The 21,754-nt window shown below is 39.2% G+C and overlaps 1 protein-coding gene across 1 annotated transcript in view; it reads left to right on the top strand.

The window, feature by feature from the left end:
• The window catches only part of SYTL5 (synaptotagmin like 5), a gene marked incomplete at both ends in the record, with an annotated part of 60,680 nt that extends 38,946 nt beyond the window's left edge, over positions 1 to 21,734 (top strand). The window contains 9 exons of the mRNA XM_082333245.1: positions 3,834 to 3,923; positions 8,343 to 8,408; positions 9,359 to 9,537; positions 10,408 to 10,510; positions 12,690 to 12,851; positions 16,485 to 16,593; positions 18,093 to 18,228; positions 20,802 to 21,010; positions 21,592 to 21,734. Coding sequence (XP_082189371.1) covers positions 3,834 to 3,923; positions 8,343 to 8,408; positions 9,359 to 9,537; positions 10,408 to 10,510; positions 12,690 to 12,851; positions 16,485 to 16,593; positions 18,093 to 18,228; positions 20,802 to 21,010; positions 21,592 to 21,734 — 1,197 coding nt within the window. The remainder of the gene's footprint in view (positions 1 to 3,833; positions 3,924 to 8,342; positions 8,409 to 9,358; positions 9,538 to 10,407; positions 10,511 to 12,689; positions 12,852 to 16,484; positions 16,594 to 18,092; positions 18,229 to 20,801; positions 21,011 to 21,591) is intronic.
• Positions 21,735 to 21,754: the final 20 nt, after the last annotated feature.

Here is a 21,754-nt window from a genome sequence, read left to right on the forward strand (position 1 = left end):
CCTACCATCTGCTCTTTTCAGAAGAGCATTGGCCATGGCCATTTCCCCTTCTTGTAGCATTTGATACTCGTGGCTTGGTGGAAAACAATCTGTTGGGATTCCCATCTGTTTCTTGGATTGTAAGGACTCAGGGAATTTCCCTGCAGCATTGCTTTGTTTGGGTTAATATTTAAGGAAATAAAAAAAAGCCCTTCCTGTGTGTCAGATTGCTGTGGTTTATTATTAGTGGTTTATTTTTTTAATTGTAGTAAAGAAAAATGATGTGTTCTTGATTAAGAAGCTGGAAAATATTGCAGAAGAAAAGCATAAAATAATAAAATGCAAATTTTAAATATCTTTATATCAGTTTCCTACTCTAATTGTACAGGGTGCAGTAGTTATCACTTAGGGATTTCTCTGAGGCAGGTGCCAGAGATGCCAAGTCCAGAGTGGTTTTCTGGTCTTTGATTTTGGTCTTCCTCTTATTCAGAGGGTGGGTTTTCTTCTTTTTTTTTCTTTTTCTTTCTTGCTGACTCTGAATGAAATTTCAGATTGCATCTTAGCAACTCTCTAGCTTCATTGCTAACATAGGAGGACCTCTCTTGTGACATAACCTTGATTTAGTTCCTCTAGGGTCTGTGAGAGGGCTAATTCCCCTTTAAACTTCATTCATAACAGGGTTCATAGATCTCTGATTCTACACATTTCCTCACTTGCTCTGTCTTATGAAATCAATTGATTACATTCATGGGCTTTAGTGTTAACATATTTTTTTAGGGTAGTTTGACTAACTGGAGTCCTTCAGAGTCTTGCCCTATATTCATTATGGATGGCAGTGTTTTGAGATAAAAGTCGTATTCCTGCTGGAGTTTAGTTTATTTGGTGCTTGATATAAGAGGCAAAAAGAAAGATATCTGATGAAGATGACAACAGCTCCTGCAGCCTGAGAAAAGTTGTATCTCCTTTTCTCCTGGCTGGCTTGTGGAGCTAGCTGAGGTCCTTCAGGCTCATTCCTGGGTGATAGGAGCTGACAGCAGTGGTGTGGGAGATGCCACATGTCAATAGGATATGCAGATTGCTGGAATTTATCAGCTGAAAGGGTGGAAGAAGGCTTTTAGCTGCTTTGCTCCCAGCTTCATCAGGAAAACCCATTACACATAGAGACAGATCAGCTGGAAAACTGAATGGGTGTTTTGCTTCTCTAACTTAACATTGCTCTTGATAGTGAAAAGGGACAACCCCCAGAAACCTGCATACTGTGGTACATATTTATCAAGGAGTATGGGGAACCAGTTAAATCTAGGGTTGTGTTCAAGTCTCAGCACCTTATCTAGAGAGGTGTGTGTTGAATTCCTGACCAAGTAGTGTTCATTACACGCTCAGCTGCTTTATTAGAAGTAATTGGATAATGTGCATTTTATAACCCCCGCTGGAGACCATGAGATTAATGTTCTACTAGCTCTAACTTTAATAAGCTAATAACACTAACCAATTATGTAGTTGCAGTTCTGTAACACCTCCTGAGAAACATAATCGTTGTGGTGCAAAATAAATTAAGAGCATAGGTTAAATGTTAATCCTTTTTTTTAGTTTTAGATATCTGCTTGCAGACAAAAATGGGTAGTCAGCTAGCTGTCGTTAGGACTCTTTGTGAAGCACTGTTAATATTTGAGTGTCTAGACCTGAAACACCCCAGTCTGAAGATGCTGCCTTACTTTATTTTTGTCCTGTATTTAATTATTCAGCAATAAAAATGTAGCATTGTTTATTTTAAAATCCACAGGTACGTATACAACAGTGTAAAGGAAAGAGTTTTGCATGTGTTACCAAACTTGCTTCTCCCTGTTGTACAGGCAAGAAAGAAAATTGTGTATTCTTGTGCCAGGTTTTAAACTTGAGTACATCACCTGAATTCTGAAGTCAATGAGGAGAGTAGAAGTGCAGGGTGGGATGGGGTTTTTTGTTTTTATTTTAGGGGATGTTTTATTTTTACTTTTGAAGGATTCAGCCCTCTATCTGTCTCCCTGAAATAGTTTGCTCTGTTGTGCCTGTGTCTCCATGGACTTTTTCCTTAGAGTATAAAATATCTATGACTTCTTTTTTTCTGTGGGTTGGTAACAAGCCCTGAATAGGTTAGAAAGAGACCAGCAGAGGCAGCTCATTGTAAGAGCATGAAGCTAAGAAGAATGTTTGCTTCAGTATGTAAATTTTGGTCCCAAATAGAGTGATGCCTTGTCCTGATTTCCCTGTGCTCAATATTAAATATGCAGTTACAATTAGAAAGTAGTAATAGAAAATTTTGCATCACTTTCAGCTGGTTTTATTTCAGTTCAGTCACTGGAGCAAAGGAGAAGAGATGTAACAGCTAGTTTTAGGCATACTAATGACAAATGCTCTGCAGATCTTTGCATAAACTGTGACAGTTCAGCTCTCCAGCAGCATTTCTTCTCTGCTCTGTTTTTCCTGATTAGCATAGAAGTCTTTGAGACTCCTGAGTTTGAACACAGCACTTCTCTGCTTAGTTTAAGAGAGCGAGAGCAACTAAGCAATAGACAGTGAGGTAGGCCACCAGGTGAGATTTTTATAGCTGCAAAGCAGATATAAGGAAGTTGAACATTTGACTGCCATTAAAACTAAAAGCAGAGTCTTTCAAAATACCTGCCATAAGGTTTAAGGAAACGCTGGAGATTTCCAAGCTACACTTAATGGGATGATAGCTATCTGTTGGGGTTTTTTCTTGTAACTTTAAGTAAAAAAAGTTAACAGTCCTGTTAGGACCATCAACCAGATTTTAAGTTTCTTTTTAGATTTTACTTTATTGTTGTGTTTAAAAAATGAAAATTATTTTTTTCTGTATATGAGCTAAAGATGTTACAGTTCAGTCTTGGTTATTAAAACTCAAGCATATATGTGAAGCTATGCAATTACTGATTTTTCCTCCATTTTTAAAAAATTATTAAAATAACACAGGAATTTAATCATTTTTAAAATATGCACATCAGCTGGGTTTTTTGTTTATTCCTCAAATATATTCAGTGTGTATGATGACAAGTTTCTTCCCGTGTGGTTCAACAAGAACCCGAGGCTTCCAGCACTGCCTGTTAGAAAGTAGGTCTGTGTTAATGATCCTGTTCACAAAACCGTCGCCTGTCACCAAAGACAGCATGAAAGGATGCAAGTGTAATGCAAATTGTGTGCTTGTCCATTTGTGTGAGTGTGACTGATACAAATGTGGATAATAATTGGAAAACTGGATTGCTGGATTGTAAAAAATATCTCCCGTAAAAACACATAACCTGGACTGTAACCAAGAAGTCAATCATCCAGTGGCTTCTGGCTACAAATGTCTTCAGATAAACCAGTATCAAGTGATCCCCTGGCCCCTGGTATCAGACCTTAATTCACTCATTTCTTTTGTTAAGATTTGAAAAATTCTCACCATGTCCCTCTAAGATTTCCAAACCTGAATTCCTGAATGCAAATAGTAGTAGTAAGTAGAATAAGGTAATTCACATGGGATTGCCAGTAGGCATGGAAGCAGGTTTTGTTTACGTGCACAGTTGATGGCCATGCAAAGTTATGTGCCTCCAGAATAAGATACGAAGTATGCGTGTCAAGTTTTTCAGTTCTTAAGCAACTGAACTGTGAAACCATAACAGCATCTTTTTCCCTTATGCTGTGTGCCTGTGCAAAGATGTGGAAAATGTAAATCAAAATTCCTCTAGAGATTAGAATTTTGAATGCATCCTGCACCGTCTTCCTAAAGTGGAAAATACATGAAACAAAACTAAGCGACAGAGGCTAACCAAATACAGAGCAGAACACAACGACTAAAATGCCTGTTTGTCATTTAGGATTATCTGGATGAAACAGAAGATATTGATGACATAGTGGCCTCTCCTTATTCAAGGAAACACGGACATTTGACAAGTGGATTATCAACAGTAAGATCTTGAGTAGAAAACATATGCTTTCTCCTTCCACAAAAGACTATTGTTCCTCCAAAAAGGAGTTTAACTTCATACCATTTAGCAGCAGATCATCTTTCATCCTGCACTTGAGAAACATTGTTTAACATTTAGATAGTTTTTCTAATATACTTTTAATGCTGTTCAAAGCTAAAATTCTGTTCTCTGCAGTACATGGAAAGAGAAAACCATTTTGCATACTCATCAGCAGATTTCCTCACATGCTCAGGTTACTACCCAGCTGACATGTGGAGAAGGCAAACCATAGATGTTTGCAGTAGTGACTGCTCAGCTTTGCAAATGAGCACTTAATTTACTTGAAATGAAGAGAACAAGGCTATGGTGGGATCTTCCATCTCATACCACTTTCTGATTTTTCAGGTTCTTGGGACACAAATACTCGTCTGTGTGTTTGCATACATACCACTTCTGTGGAATCATTGTCCATCCCCCAACCCACCTTCTCCCATTCTTCCTGACATGATTGCTATGCCACCCACATCTGAAAAATAGTTCCTTTACAGTGAGGAGGGAGATACTTGGGGATTTTGGTTGGTGACAACTTTTCTACCTTCTGCAGTAATTGTAGTATTTTTCTGTTACATCCTTTTGTTTGTTTTCATACCCACAAACTATGTACTGTAAATCAGATGTCTGAGTCTTGTGGTTGTCTAACTGTTGCAACTTAATGTTGGTTTTAAAAGGATAGCTGCATTTTCAGGTTGTAACAGGTGCTTGAGATGCAACAAAGTTGGTATAACAAGACTTAGTGCAGTTCATTATGCAGTCTGTTATTCACTGGGGAAGAAAATGGGTGATAAAAGTAGCCTTTAACATGTCTAGTTTATGACTACCTGCTGTGTACCTCATTTTTGGGATCTAACACTTAGGATGTGGGCAACTGATAGCATCTTCAGAAAAGTTGCGGAGCCCTCTCTGGCCGCTCTTCTTCATGACTTATGCCCAAGAATAGCTCTGGTCAGCATATAGTGTATCAGAAAACTGCAACAAGCTCCAGGTAGAAGATGAGAGAGATGAAGAGAGATGAGGAGTCTGTATGCTAAAAGGGAAGAGAAAATTTGGTCCGTGACAGTAACCAATGAACTGTCCTTTCTGGACTGCATCCCCACTAGTCCCCATGCAAGAAGGGCCCAGGAAGTGCCCACTTAAGTTCCTGATCCCAAAGAGATGGAGTTGGCTGAATCCAAGTTTGGCTTGCCTGAGGGGGAGAAAGGGCTGAGAAAATTGGCGTCACAGAGCATTTTGGTATCTTAGGATCTGGCCATGTCCGGACCCTTTTCCCTCCTGATTGTGTAGTTCATAGAAACAGATGCAACAGAGACATGTGTCACTTCACACCAAATCAGACTCGAGCAAATGTAGCCTGTTGACACTGGTCTAATTAGACCCACTTACCCAAGGCTGACTACAACTCATTGTCTCCAAGGCTTGCTGGTCCCATGGACTTTATAGACAGAATTATTTTTATTTCCTCTGAATATTGATATGAGGGTTGCAGGTGCTTAAGTGCTTTGTCTGCTTAGGCCACGAATTGAGGAACTACATTTAGAGAGCCTTCCCTCTCTGTGCTGTATATAGGCAGCATTCTGTCTGTGCACTGGATTTTGTCCTTTGCTGTAGATTTCCCTTTGACCTTTTCCTTAAGCAAAGCATAGCTTTTCCAGTGCTGTAGGCTTGAGATAATCTCACATCTCAATGCGCTTGTTTCTCTGTATTCACCGTGACATGATTTTTAATGTCACTGCATGCCATGTTAATGGCGAAGTTGCGAATGGCAAGCTGCTTTTCCCTGCAAGAGCAGGTCAATTTTACAAGTTCTTTTTTTTATTCCCCTGAAGTGTGTGTTGCTACTTACTAACATTCCCCCTCTCTCTTGAAAGGAGGTTGTAGTGAGGTGGGGGTCGGTCTCTTCTCGTAAGTAACAAGCTATAGGACGAGAGGAAACAGCCTCAGGCTGCGCCAGGGGAAGTTTAGCTTGGATATTAGGAAAAACTTCTTCACCAAAAGGGTAGTCAGGCACTGGAACAGGCTGCCCAGGGAAGTGGTTGAGTCCCCATCCCTGGAGGTATTTAAAAGACGGGTAGACATGGTGCTTGAGGACATGGTTTAGTGGTGGACTTGGCAGTGTTAGGTTAATGGTTGGACTCGATGATCTTAAGGGTCTTTTCCAACCTTAATGATTCTATGATTCTATTTTTGCCTTTACTCTGCTTGTTGTAAGCCTTTGAGCCTTCTGCACTGGATGGATTTTTTTCATGTGCTTATCTGTGAAATAACTGTGTACTATTAAGTCACATTGAAATAATGTTATTAATGAACAGTAGGCTCTAACTGCATATTTTTTCTTTGTTTTTCTTTCTTTTTTCAAATATGAGAATTTAAAGTACAGTAGGGGTACTCTGACAATGAGCATTTGAGGTAAAGGAAGAAATATCTCAAAGGGTAAATATACTTGAAATCTACCTGTAACGTGAGTGAGCAAAAAGGGAAATGGAAAGTGACATTGAACAGGAACTGTATCTCAGCATTAGAGCATTTTTCTTTGTGTTTTCCCAAAGCTAATACACGAACTGTGTATTTAGTTTTCCCTGCATCCTTCACCGATTCCTCTCCTAAACATATTAATATGTTGTTGTCAAGACCCATCGCATCTGTAAGACTGAACTGTTCCAGTGCCTTACTGCAGTGATAAGATATGATGCAAAACCAATATAATTCTTAGGGAGGTACTAAAATAAGGCTCCACGTCCTCCATGTGTGGTGGTTGTTTACTACTTATGAAACTGGAAAATGAGTAGATTTCTTAAGGATATTACATTTATGGTATGTAATGTCCAGTGTAAATGCCACAGAACAGAGTCTGTGGGGAAAAAAGTCAAGTATATCAAATACTTCTACTAAATTTGTGTTATTTTGTTTGTGGTTTATAAGAAATTCAGAAATTGTGTTTGCATAAATTCTAGGGTCAGAGGTCATGTGTGGGATGTCCTCCATCAGAGGCCTTCCTGTGGGGTTTCTTTCCCAATCATTTATCCTTCACTGCCCACTTAACTAAAGATCAAAAAAAAGAATATTTGGATTCAGTAGAGAACAACTCATCCACCTCCTCATGTTGATATAACCTTGTTTGTTTTCTGAAGTGGGCACACAAATTATTACTTTCCTGTTGCAGGGATAGTTTAGGCGTTTTGTAGCACATACTGGGACTGTTAAGTTCGCTAACAGTGTTCAAAGATACCAGTTTTCATGTATGCCAGAGGTAAAAATGCATAAATGGTAAAGGCTGGAATTCAGCTCGAGGCATGCCAGGAACAGGAGGAGATACGACATGTCTGTCGGTGTGTGTTGCTAATTCTCCAGTAATTTTAACTAGTCCTGTTCGTGGAATTTCAGCCAACTGTACAAAGGAATAAAAGGACAGGCATTTTTCTTTTTTTTTTTTCTTTTTTTTTTTAAATGAAGGATAAAGAAGGCCAGCAGAAATACAAAAAACCCACCCTTTTTGCCATTTATTATTCCTACATGATGTATAAAATTAACTTTATGGGTAACGATTGCTTGTTCTGGTTTTTCATGTCTTTCGTTGTTTACCATATTGACACAGGCCTGCTTATCCCTCCAGCTTTCTTTGCTGCAGGGCCCTTAGGCAAGGTGCTCGGGGAGTTTTGTTTGCCACAGACCAATTCTTTTTGTGTGGTTCTTCCACTTGTCCCCCTTGACTGTGTTTCCCCTTGACCGCGTTCTTCCTTCCTTCCTGCGGCTGATAAGGAAGGAGGTAGATCAAGATGTAGTTTCCCTTGAGCGCGTTGGTGAGATTTCCAGATACTGCTCTAGCAAGCAGAGGGGGAAAAATGTTTCTCCCTATATTCTGTTACTATATTTTTTGCCCAGAGAGTGACATTTTTAAACATTTGTGTGCGTTTTTATCTATTCTTACAAACTCCATGGAGAAACTGCAATTTCTCACAAAGGTGCCAATCCTGCAAATACATGAATGCTTAGCTGTTGACTAGCTTAAGTGAGAATTGACTTCATGCAGACATAAATGAGGACAAATCCAAATACAGTCCAATACAAATCCAAATCTGCTGAGTTGGTGTTCTAAAATGAATTTGTTTATTTTGATACAGCAGATACTTCATTTCTATATAATTACCTTGAGCCATGTGTCTTTCAATACTTGAAGTATATGGAAAACACTTAGCTTTTCTCTGATTTGGTGATACCTTTTTCTTTCTTGCTTGCTATGGCTTTGCAATACAAACTTCCTTTACCTGTCTATATAGGTAAAGATTTATCACTGCACTTATTCTTTCTTATTGCAGCTATCTAATGCTCTTTTCTCTTGACCCTTTTGCACTGCCCTCATTAAAGAACTCCCCAGAAGGCTCTGACAGAAAATGGACGTATTTAAATGTGCCTGAAACAGACGGTGATACTGTGAGTTCTCACAAATCCTCTGCTTAGCTTACTTTTAAGGTTTCTTTCTCTTTTCTCCCTTGTGTTGAAGACTATACCAGCATGTCTTCCAAGGTTCCTATGTGTTAGGATTTAAATGGTTATATATGTTTTTGAGCAATCTTGCTCAATGACTTAAAAGAAAACCAGATTTCTGGAATACCTTTGGTTCTGGCAGTGTGCGTATTGCTCTGATTTTCTTTAAAAATATTTAGTTCTTTCCTAATTGTAATCATTTGGAAGAGGAAATCCTCATAGCAATACTCTGTATGGTATGAGTGAAAAAAAGAGATTGGGGGGTGATGTATTACGCTGCAGTGGAAAATTCTGTGGGATTTTTGCTGAACACTTTTGGCTTTAGGAAAATTGCTGAAATGGTGGGTATGGAATTTTGCTCATTCTTCTAGAATTACAAATGAGAGGTAGGTGTTGCTTTAAACAAACATGTTTTTATACCATCTCCATTATGGGAAGCATCCTTATAACTTTTTCTAATGGTTCTGTCAGCAATTGTCTTGTGAGACTCAGTAAAAATTAGGTGGACAGCTGAGCCAGAAGGGTGATTCCCCCCCGCCCCTGCTTGGAACTTATGTGACCTTATAGTTTATGTAGCCTGTCTGCTCTTCAGTTCATGCATGAATTAAATAGTGGTAATTTAGATTTAGTCATGTTTATAAATAGGTTTGAGTCCTGCATGGAAAAACATCAGCTGTCTAGACATTTAAGCTATTATTAATTACAGTTCTTATTCCTCTTACTCCTTGTTACATCAAATAGAAACAGGTGGTATTTCTGTTCTATGATATATCTGTTTTTATAGCAAGTCCTAACAAGTGTGACAATATTGCAAGGCTATGACTGTATGAAAAAAGCAGATTCTGGAAATGAGTAATTTCTTTAAGCCTCTAAGTCCTTTTTCTCTCCCCCTCCAGACTAGCATTAACAGCATGCTGAGTGTGTATAGTGAAACTGGTGACTATGGCAACGTGAAGGTCAGCGGCGAAATCCTTCTCAACATCAACTACAGCTACAAAACAGGTGCCCTCAACATCCTGGTAAAAAGTTGCAGAAACCTGGCCGTTGCAGATGAGAAGAAGCAAAGGACCGATCCGTAAGCACAGAGAATTTCCTTTTAGGCTCTGCGAGGGGTGCCCTCCACCACGTCACGTGCAGTGACATAGCCTGGGGATGTGATATGAGCCCGAGAACTCACAGGATCAAGTTGCTACAAGCCAGTGTTTTGATGATGGTTGGTTTTGGATCCTGTGTGGGAAATGCATCTTCAATATATTTTTTAGGGCAACATGTGCCTGTTCTGGGGAAACAATAAGATTACTTAAATTATCAACCTGTTTGATAGCAATCTCTGCAAAAGGGCAAAAAATACGAAGGAATAGGGAGGCTGAATTGGTTTCTTACTTCTAGAATCAAAACTCAAGTATATGAGGAGTGATGTCTTTGAGTGAGGGAGGGATAGAGATAACTTTGGTTTCACACATCCATAGATTCACTTTGCAAAGACCATGTTTTCTGAGCTTCTCATTATAGTTTTCGGTATAATCTGTAAATTCTCTCATCAGGAATTAATAATTAGTGTCTCTAATCATGTGTAATGCTATCATATGCAAGGTATGAAGTTTTTCATTCTCTTGTATTTTCAGTGCATGTGTTCTCATATGTAACCAGTCAGTAATCGTATACTACAGAAGGGAAAGTGTTAGGGAAGCTTTCTGCATTTCTGAGGATGAGTAAATTAATTTAGCTCTGCCATTTGTTATTCTGATCCTATCTGAAGAACGTTGCTATGTTTGTAGATAAAGACCATGCCTTTCCATGTTTCACATGTTCTCTGTTACACGTCTACATTGTTTAGACTGCAAAAATTAATTATGTCGTATGTGTTGCTGATGCTGCAATGTCAGGTCCCTGCTCAAACTGGTCCTTTTTATTCCTTGCTAATCACTTACCACTTGATCTGCAGATATGTCAAAGCATACCTTCTGCCTGATACATCCCGCCAAAGTAAACGCAAGACCAAAATTAAAAGTAACAGCACCAATCCAGAATTTAATGAAACGCTGAAGGTAAGAACACTGTCTCTCTCTGAAGCTGTGATGAATGTTCTGCTTGTGCTCACAGGCATTTTCTGTAAGTGTTCCAGTGTGGGGATTAGAATTTGGAAGAGATGCCTCAAAAGGAATGTAGTTAAGCAAAACCATCTAGTAATCCTGTGAGTTGTAATTTCTGGCTTTCAGCATTGAGGAAGTGTTTTTGTTTGGTTCTTCCCTTTACGGGTAAAACTTCTATTAGTTTCCACAGATCTCTTTCAAAACTGCTGATGTTCCTGTCTGACTTCAGCTCAGAGATGTGAAAAGCACCTTAAAGATTTTGTAAGCCCTAAATTAGCAACCGATGCTGAAATAGAGCTAGATTAAAGCTTCCCATCTAAGTGATTTTTGAAGAGAAAATAACCTTTTGCAGTGAAATCTGAATTTCTCTGGAGGCTTTGATTTATTTTTAAAGCAGGACTGACTTTGATAAGAAAATGCCAATGATGGCTTCCCTACCTACCTTCCTAAAAAGCTGTGGTGAAGTTCATTTACTGTTGCAAAAGACAATGACAGATTACTTCCTTGAGGGCTGGTGGAGCAGAGCGCCCAGGCTTTTCCTTCCTTGCCGTTTACCCATGTCCACTACAGAGGCTGAACTATTTTGAGCTCCTCACGAGCTGCTTATTCACCTCCTTAGCTCCATGGTGCAGGTGGGAATGGCAGTTTCTGCCCAGTTCACTGCCTGTCCGGCACTTGGACCACAAGGCTCCTGGTGATTCCCCTTCGTTGTCGATTGACAAGAGTTATCCCAGCTGGCTGACAGAAGCTCTTTTTAGTTTCTCCTGAATTTTTTTTTTTGTCATTTCAGTGATGTTTTAAATAAGTTTCTTATAATAGAGGCTAATAGATGTTCCCTGGCCACTATACTTGGCTTAAACTGGCTACAAAACCATTTTGCAGACTTAAACACACTTGGTCTGGCCAGACTGCTTGCCAAGGGAGACTCTCTTGTATAGCCTCATTTTTAAATGGTTTATAGTAAAGTTAAGACTTGCCTGAACTGGAAAAAAAAAAGGTGTTAGACTCTGTTTTGCAAGGAACATTTTAGCACTAAACATGTTTGCTAATAGGGAACTCGGTGAGGACAGGGCCTAGCAGCTTGCTAAAAATGTGGATTGTAACAAAGAGGGCTTACTTGAATTGTGGGTAGGTAAGCAAGAGCTACATCTGTCCGTCCCAACTGTTACTACTGTTAGAAAAGAAAAATAATTAAATCTATCTGTATCTTCCCTTTTTGACTTTTATTCCATTGTTGCTAAATATGACATCTCTCATAGTGGAACTGTTGACATCTAGGGGTAAGCATTGTAGACATATCTATACATGAATAGCCTACTAGTGTGGCTCGCCAACTGACTCGACTCTTTCAGCTTTTGGAGAATATATGTCTGTGTCCAGGCGTTGTTCTTGATGCAGAAAGGCAGACATCTGGGTCTCCTCAGCTAACACTAGGTGAAGGGTGAATTTCAGGGAATTAATGGGCCTTTTGCTAAAAGCGGAGTGTGCAGAGCTAGAATTCCAGATGTTTATAATTTTCTGTGTATTTGCTAGAATATAATATTTCTTCAGAGGAGTTTTTTAATAGCTTTCAAAACCAACAATGGTTGCTAAGACTGAGACGCTTCGTGAATGCTTTGCAGATGCAATTTTACTTGTTTTCAGAACAATTTTTCATAAGTTACAAAGATACAATTGAAAAGGAGAGGAGGACACTATTTCTAGAAAGTAGCATACAGCAGACTCTCTTTAGGGATGAAAGAACCAGTGGCGTTTCTTCTTACAAACTAAACTTTGATGTTGAGCTGCTTCTTTTACATAAGCTTATAAGGAATTAACAGGATCATAGTTTTAAGCATCATAATTTCCTTTATAGTCATAAATACCCAGTAAATAATACAGAAAAAACAGTCATGATAGTAACATTAATTACCATTGGATGCATACTGCAAAGAAAAGAGTTAGGCTTAACATTAACGTTATGAGCTTTCTAGCTAGATCAATCTTGTTTGCAAAGAAAATAAATCTCTCTCTCATGCTTCATTTGTTAGCTGCTGTGGGCTTTGTGAAATTGAGCTAGAGCTGTAAAAGGCTCCATGGAAACTATTATTTATGCTTATTCTGAGAGTTTCTTTTTCTCTTTTTCTGTTGGTAGTATGTCATCAGTCACACACAGCTAGAAACCAGGACCCTGCAGCTTTCTGTCTGGCACTATGACAGATTTGGACACAACAGCTTCCTTGGGGAGGTGGAAATTCCATTTGATTCCTGGAACTTCGAAAATCAGGGTGATGAGTGGTTTGTGCTCCAGCCCAAGGTAAGGGTTTCCAGGGGCTGGTGAAGGTGTTGCGAAGCAATTTGAGCAAGGCTTAGTTATTTTTACTTTGGAACGTGTTTTTAAAACGCTGACTTTATGAGTGTCTAATATGGTAATAAAAATAATGTCTTTGTTCTTTATTCAATTAAAACATACTGGTTTGAAAGTCTTCATGAAAACTTCACATGCGATTGGCTATTTAAAAACAAAGAAAAAAACCCCCACCTTTTAAATAAACTATAAGTTCATCTTGTAATAAACTGCAGTGGAGAAATGACCTGGTAGAGAAATTGATTATTTTTTAAAAATAGCATGTAAACCGAAGGACTTTTCTACCACTCCCACCTACCCAACCCTTAACAGTTTATTAAAGAAATAGATCTTTTTTTCGTTTCATTTCAAAGTGCTTCACACTTTTCAGCTGTGACAAAATGACTTCTTAATCTCTTATTCACCTTAACTAGGAAGGTACAAGATAAGGCTCCTCAGCAGGCAAATCAACTGGTCTGTGAAACAGGACTTGCATTGTACTTAGCTAAGGGTAGGATGACTTCTGTCTCTAGGGCACCCCCTCATTTGGCAAAGGTGTTTATTTTTGGAAGAGATTCAAAGAGCTATTGTAAGATAGAGGATTAAAGGCTTCTGCCTTGCTTACTCCTGCAGCAGCCAGAATCCCTCAGAAATTCCAGTGGTTTAGATTGCCGTTTCAGAAAGTGTATTTTTCTTGCTGCAGAAAAATCCAAGGTTTTACTGCAAGTGATGTGGAGATAGACTCAGATGACTTGTTTGCTCTGTGTTCATTATTTTTAAGGAAATAGTTTTACATTTGGGATTTTAGGAGGGAGTGTTTGATTTGTGCCATTCTCTCAGGTGGGAGATGGATCTGATTGCTGTATAATTAATTTCTAGGTATAGCCCTTTGTGAGGTTTACAGGTAAACTGTCACAAATTTATATTTTAGTAAATAATTTGCCAGAAGATACATAAGGAAATGGGTCTCTTCTTTGAACACTTACACACTTCACACTTCCTAAGTGGCAAGGAAGATCATTCCCAGTTTCCTAGTTCAGCTTTGTTAATAAGGGTGACCACCAGCTCTTCCTTCATGGTCCAGACAAGGTAAGACCGGGAAGAGAAAGTGGTTAATGATGGCAAACCTTTCAGTCAGCACTGTGTCCAAGCCAGGATTGTACCATCCTCCTTACAAGCTTGCTTCATGTAAGTTACTTTTGTTGGGTCTGCTCTTGAAGTAGAAGAAATGTCTATGACACCTCTGTCACAGCTCTGGCTGACGTCAGATGTTGCTCTTACTTAGCACCCACCAGTCTACAACAAAAGATACACATCTGGTATTTGTTTTGCTTGCAGATTCCTGTGTGTATGGGTGGTTTCTTTTAATCCTAACAAGGGGGAAAAAAAAAAAGACAGTCATGAAGCTCTCCTGCTCAGGAAAAAAGTAATGAGGCGCTAAGCATTTCATCCATTCCAGCTGGAAGGTGGTGTCTGATTATTTCCAAACCCATTAAAAGGATTTTTAAATGAGTTCTTTTTTACCAAAGAAAGCAAACACAGAATTGGTCTTGTCTGCCTCCTAAGTTGTTATAAATAATGTTTCTAAACTTAAAATGCTGCTAAAATTTTTTATCAGCAAAGATACTATTTTTTAAAAAAATACCAATTATTGCATTTTGAATTAAAAAAAAAAAAGCACAGGTTCATACACATGCAAATTACATGCTGTTCTCTGAGATGGTCTGCCTGATAGAGACAGGAATGGCAGTGAAACATTTCCAGGGTTTTATTACAGCACTTTATTTGTTCTGCCATGAATCATTTAGCTGCTTTACTGAAAAGGTTGGAGACTTTAAGACCTGTTTCTTCTATGAACATTGAATGTCTGTTTTCAAGAGGAGTGTGGTTAAAATAGAAAAAGAAGAGAAAATATTTCTGTGGTTAAAGAGGGGGCAGAGTGTAGAGCCACGTTATATGTGGGTTTGGGGTGGAGGTTGACAAATTGTTCCTGATGTAAGAACTTATACCATCACTTGTCCACCCATAGAACAGAAAAAGTAATCCTTGCTGCCTTTATGGGAAACTTGACCCTAAACTTGCGTAGCTTAGACCATAAGTGAGCTGCCTGACTGGCAAGATTTAGATGTTGTGCAAATTATTCCACTGCCATTTACTACAGGTTTTCTTTTGTCCTCTGTTGTAGCAACTGGCATCAGACAGTGGTGGAGACAGGACTGTTTCTCTCAGAATCAGTGCACCAATGCCTGTGTTGCTGTAAAAGTGCTTCAAACTCTCAAAAGGGCCATGTTGTTATCACTGAAATTGCTTTGTTCCCTGTCCCATCCTTGCATACAGACTTAGCCCCACTCAGCATGGTTAGTGCCTTAGCCTGGAGCCTATCATACAAAGGCAGTGCTGACTCTGTGCATATCACCGTATGTATTTCTGGTGGGGGTTTTTGGTTCTGTTTTCTTTTGATAATAGAATTTTGACCTTCCTGGGGAGTCAGAAAACAAGCTGAATGCATTTCAGAGAAATGCTGTCACTGATCAGACATTCGTCTGTAAGCAGTTCTTCAAAGGCTTGTGTGGTACCTTGGTGTGTGTCTCAGCATGCGAGGGTCCTCTCTCTTTATACGTGTGCTTTGTCCCTGTTGAGAGATCAGGAAGATTTGTTGATTTGTACCCAAAGCTAAGGACTGAAGCATGTACAGAAATGTGAGCATCTGAGTAGACCCACCTCCGTTAGTGGACATCACTGAGCAAGCTTAGCGAGCAAGTGGACATCACTGAGCAAGCCTGCGTTTTTCATAGGCCTGATCTCTCATATAAATGTACAAGACTTCTTTTTTCACTGCACTTTATTTTTCTAGAAGTCAGTTTGAACTGGCATAACATGTTCTCTCTGTGTTGCATCTATTGTTTTTAAAATGTAGTTTCCAGCTTCCTACAATGCGAATGGAAGTTCAGCACACGTCAGTGAAGGCCTAATGTTCTTTAAACAAGGATGCTCTGAAGAGCACTGAATGCATTCTTTCTGGTCAAGATTCAAACATTTATCTAACAAAAAGATGCAGAAATAGTAGCTGTGTAGAAAAGGACACTGGGAATAACAGCTTTCAAGAAGTTTTTCTGTTTCAGAGCTGGACTCTGCTCTCTTCCCCTGCCTTGGTTCCCCACACCTCCATTCCAAGAGCGACTCCTCTAAAGTACATGAAACCAATTACAGTTTAAAATCCTGATTGGGGGAAATAAGGGCTGACAGTCAGCTGAAATTAGCTACAGTTTATGTGTCCAGAAATAAGTCTGAGGGTTTTTTCTGTTTGCTTGCTTCACTTATTCATGCTAGATATCTTTCTCCTTTGTATGTTCACTGAACAGTGTCTAATGCCGCGTGGCTTTATTCTTCTGAGAGCTTGCATTCCCTAGCTCATAAAGTTTTCTAAAATGTGATTGCATTCAATCTGGAATGTCTAATTATCTGAAAGTGGGCTGGTATATCTTGATATGCTTAAGAAGTGTTTCAAACACTATGTTGGTACCACAAAATTAAAATCAAAAGGAGAAGGTGAATGATTAACCTTAGCGGGATTTCTGTTTTGTTTGTTTGTTTTCTTTTCAGTTGGAGGTTGCGACAGACATTGGGCTTCAATATAAAGGAGAACTGACAGTTGTTTTACGTTACATTCCCCCAGACAGAAACCTAATGCTTCCTCTAGGACAGTTTCAAGGTAAGGCAAACATTAATGGCAGCGTATGATAACATCCCTCTGAGTATTAAATATCCTCACCTAGGGCGAAGTAATGGTATTAGTGAAGACTGAAATCATACTTAAATATACTAATTGTCTCTATCTGTGGAAATTCTGAACTGTGAGTATGTTTATCCTGCTCCATCCTCTTCTCTTACACTGAACTTAAGGAGAGAGAAGGGAAGAGGAGTGTGCAGTCAAGTGTTGATGCATGGCTGTGACCTAATTAAAAAAAATTCAGACATTAGATAACATGATCAAGGACAGCCACATAGAAATAAATTGTCTACATCATAGTCCGGGTTCTTTGTTCAGCTAGTTATATACAGTGTATAGCTGATCAAAGTAACATTCTTCACTTAGTTTGTCATGCTTAATTATCCTTAAGTTTACCTATCTCCTCATTTTCACTCTTTTTTTACACTGCTTTACCTCTGCTCAGTTTCACAGTATTACTGCTGTAATTCAGTCCTGTAAAATATGATTTGAATTCTTTAGGGTAAGCCATTATTTTCATCAGGAATGAACAGGGGAAAATAGTGACTAACTCTTTGCATTGTAGTAGCATAAGGAACAGCAATCATCTGAAGTGAAAGCAATCACTGGGTAGCACCTGAGTGTACATGGATATACCAGACACAGGTATATCACTGTTTTAGTGACAGTATTGCTTGTTAGCATTAGGATTTGATAAGTGTATTAGGCTTTTTTCTTTTTCTTTCTTTTTTTGACACGTAACATTCCTTCTGCTAGCCGTAATTCCAAGGTTTTCTATCTTAAAAGCTAATTGTTGTCTGAAAAGTCCAGATGCACACTATCTGCATTTTTTTAAATCAGTACATTTTAGTGTCACTCCTGATCTTTTTCTTCTGATGTTTTCAGCCTGGATCAGTGTGTACGATCCCTGCTGATAAGCCTCTTGGAATCCGCAGCAGCAGCAAGTACCCGTGTCCTCGTGCTGCTGTTCAAAAGCAGCAGTGTGTCAGTGAGCACCGTGTCCTTTGTCACGGTCTCCCAGGAGCACCACATCCTTACACATGGAATACACGCAGTGGATTTCTGCATTTTAAGCTTTGCATTTATACCTTGCTTGTGGTGTAGGGCTGCCTTAACATCAGTGGTGGAAGTGGATTCTGAAAAGAGGGTAGGATTTACAGGACATGCAGTTCTTTGTGCTCAGTATAGTAATCCACAACTTCTTATATTCAGACAGGACTTCAGATAGGGCACTCTGTTGTGTCCAGCAAGGAGCAGCTAGTTACATGGTCAAGTTCTTTATCAAATATGGAGTGATTTTTCTGTCCCTGCCTTATTAGTTTATCTACCCACAGAGAATCAGAATCTCCTCATAAGGAATACTTTAATCCCATTGCAGTAAATGATTAAAAAAAAAAATCTAGCCAAGACAATTTCCAAATCAGTCTTGCAGTATATATATGATTTCTGATGATGATGTTGCAACTCTGTTCTATGTATAGGAAAGAAGAGCTTTAAAAAAGGAAAAAAGGGAGACTCTCATATGCCATCTGGAGGTATACTAGAAGTCCTCATCAAAGAAGCAAAGAATTTAACAGCAGTGAAATCAGGAGGCACATCTGACACTTTTGTGAAAGGGTCTGTGTTTTTTTCCTCCCCATTTTTTTAATGGCTGTACTGAATCATATTTTGGATGACCCTGTTTTTTTCAATATATCTGTATATATGTGTATGGAGTGTCAGTCCTGAAAAGCAACTGGCACCTCTAAATGGTATGCTGAAGAGAAGGATGCTGTGGAATAAGGGCAGAGAGGTGTGAGTTGTCCCAGTGGTTAAATACAATCTTATTTAAATACCACTCAGTCAAGTGGTACAGAACCATTTGTACAGAAGTATGCAGTGGGCTGATGTGCACACTGTTACGGAATATAATGTTTGGTAAAAGAAAACACTTCTACTGAGGCGGCAGAGAGAGGTAGGTGAATATTCCTCACTCCTGGAGGCAAGAAGTTGTAAATTAGGGTCTTACACTGGAGATGATACCTGATCTGATGGTGACATTTACATTTTCAGGAAATTGAAACACTACATATTTTTTACTAAGAGGAATAGCCAGACTACATCCTGAATAAGAAACTTGTTTTCAGGAAGATACAAGTCTGTTTGGATTCCTTGTAAAACTGCAAATAGCACCTATAAAAGCTGGCACGCTCCATCAAGCTGAGGTTCTTTCTAATGGATGTCACCTGAAACATGCAGAAAGAGAAAATTCACTGTGTGAGGAAATTCTGTTTTGATTCAAGTGAATACACTAAATGAGAAAAGATTTTTCTCTCTTATACTATAAATAATTTGGTTTTTTTTTTTTCCTAGTGCTTAATTGGGAAAGCTCTTTGGCATGTAGTACAGTGTCGAGGAGCACATTTAAACCCTGAGGATTCCCAGGAAGTCTAGCACTGACTTCAAATGTAGTGTCTTAACTCTAATTGCATCTCGTTGTTAGCATTTAATATTTTTGACAGAAGATCTTTAAAAATTCTGCTCTGATGGCTTTCAGGTTGGATTTTAAAGATGCATCATTTTGAAAAATTTAAGGTCTGTGTCACTTGTATGCCTGTATGTATGTGCGTACATAAAGATACATATAGTATGACACCTATGCATCTTTTTATTAGATAAGCAGCATTTTGTGTTGGACAGTCAAAATCCAAACTATATAGAAAATGCTATTATATAGGATACACTTGTGTTTGACTAAAGTGAACATAATCCTGTGTGCCTCATTATACTGGATTTTTCATAAATGTAAGTTATGCATTTGAAATGTTACATTTAGGAAATGATAGCTTAAAACCTTTTTATTTGCCAGTTTTTGCTCTCAATGCTAGCTTTATGAGTTGCTGATTTTTGGATATGCTGTAGTTCATTAGTAACAGTTTGAGTGCTGTTACTAAATGGTAACCATCCTGCCTTTAATTCCCTGGTGGAGCTGAGATCTTGATGCGGTAGTGTGCTTCAAACTATCACTAAGCTCATACACTGCACGTAGAAGTAGTTTGAGCTATTCTTTCTATGTATTTGTTCTCCCGTGCCATGTCTCTTTGCTTGGTATATGTGAAGGCATTTTCTTTTACTGAAAATAGACTGCCTGATCCCACTACAGCTTGTTCCCACCTGGAGCTTGAAACAGAGTTCAGGGAGAAAATGTTGTCAAAGCCTTTTTACATTAGCAGTAGCGATGTGTGGCCAATAATTCTCTGGACTGTCTTTAGTTAGTGGTGTCTGCTGTTGCTGACATGGATTATTCAGTACAGTGGAACAGGAGTCTGTTTTCCTTGGACTACTGATCTGCCATGTGTTGTGGCCAAATGCATAATCAAGTTGCCATGAACAAGTCGAGATGCTGCAGCAGTCTGATCTGCACTGTTAGCTTGAGACTAGCTTGAGATAATTTGACATAGCTTAGCCCGCTATTAGCCCCCTGCAGTAAAGGAGCTCATGTTTGTTGTCAAGTAAAAACCTGCCCAGGAATCCTGATCAAGGTCCAGTGATTTGTTTTGTATGTGTGACCCTTTAGTATTCATATGCAACCACACAGTTATTCCGTTAGCTTTGCTGAAGGAGGTGAAGGTACAGACTATGAAAATTTGTACAGACCTCTGATTTTCAGCTAGAGTATTAAGTTCTTCTAGTTTCACTAAAGGAACTCTGCTAAAAGTAAAACGTGAAAAGCTTATTAGACTTTACAGCATTAGTGTTTCTGCACTCAGTAGGGTGTTAGGCAATTCAAAGTACTGGTGCTAAACTGATGAAGTTCCTTCCTTATCAGTCATTTCTGTTTCTTTCTGGAGGACCTTCTGTCCTGCTTCGAGAGGGAAACTGGACTGGGCAACTCCAGAGGCCCCTTCTAGCCAACATTTTTATGATCCTGTCTATATTTAGTCTCACTGAAATAAAAAGTTCGTGGTGAAGACCCAAGACATGGGACAAGGAGACCTAATTTCATTTTTTGCTGGTGATAACTGACACTGTAGCTATAAGAACAAATGGAGCACAAATGCTAAATATACACTTGAGGTATATGCTTAATTTAGTAACAGTGGGGAAATAGGGTCCTAATCTCATTTGAGTCTCTACATGATTGTAATTCTTTGTGACTATTATGTGATATCCTGTCTATATATTCAATTTTCCTTTTTTATACCTCCCAGATACCTTCTCCCAGATGACAGCAAAGCTACAAAACACAAAACTCCCATAATAAAAAAGAGTGTGAACCCCCAGTGGAATCATACCTTTGCTTTCGGTGGCTTGAATTCAAGGGATATACGTAACGTCTGCCTAGAACTGACTGTGTGGGACAAGGAGTCGCTCTCCAGTAATATTTTTTTGGGAGGTGTCCGTTTGAGCACTGGAAATGGTAAGGTCCCACCTGACTGGTGACTGTGTTTCTTATTCTGCTCTCCTCCTTCCCCGCCCCACCTGATTCATGTGTACGAGGGACAGAAATGTTACGGAATGTATGGGAAGTGTATGGGAATTTGGGGAAATTGAAAAGGGAGAGAAGGCAAGATGTAATATGTAATATGTAGACGGTTTAGTTCTTTCCTCCATTGAGTGAGACACAAAAATTTGGTGCCCAGTCATACTTCGGCAAAGTCTAGAAGAAGTGGGAATACCTTGGAAGAGTTTCTTAGCATCCCAGTGAGGAGGAGGAGACTACTGTTGTCCAACAGCAGCCTTTCTGCTGACGATGGTGTGATCTGGAAGAGGTGTGAATCCGTTCCTCCTCTGTTAGGAGAAAGTTGCTTGTGGTGCAGAGTGCGGAGGTTTACGTACCTCTGTCCATGTGCCACAAAGGAGCGTAATGGCAAACTGGTGCTCTCCAGGTGGTAGTGTAAAGTGCTTGTCATTTTTCTAGAGACTATTGGAGCGAATGAGCAAGTATTAAGTAACTGCTTACTAATATGCCAAAATGCCTCATGTTTTTGCAATTATCAGGTGTAAGTAATGGCAAGGAGGTTGACTGGATGGACTCTCAAGGGGAGGAGCAGCACCTCTGGCAGAAGATGATTGACAGTCCTGGAGCTCCTGTGGAGGGGATATTAATGCTGAGATCCAGCATGGGAAAACGCAGACTCTGAAAGACTTGCACTGCTGAGGG

The sequence above is a fragment of the Platalea leucorodia genome (assembly GCF_965183815.1).
Source record: "Platalea leucorodia genome assembly, chromosome: 2".
Classification (NCBI taxonomy): Eukaryota; Metazoa; Chordata; class Aves; order Pelecaniformes; family Threskiornithidae; genus Platalea; species Platalea leucorodia.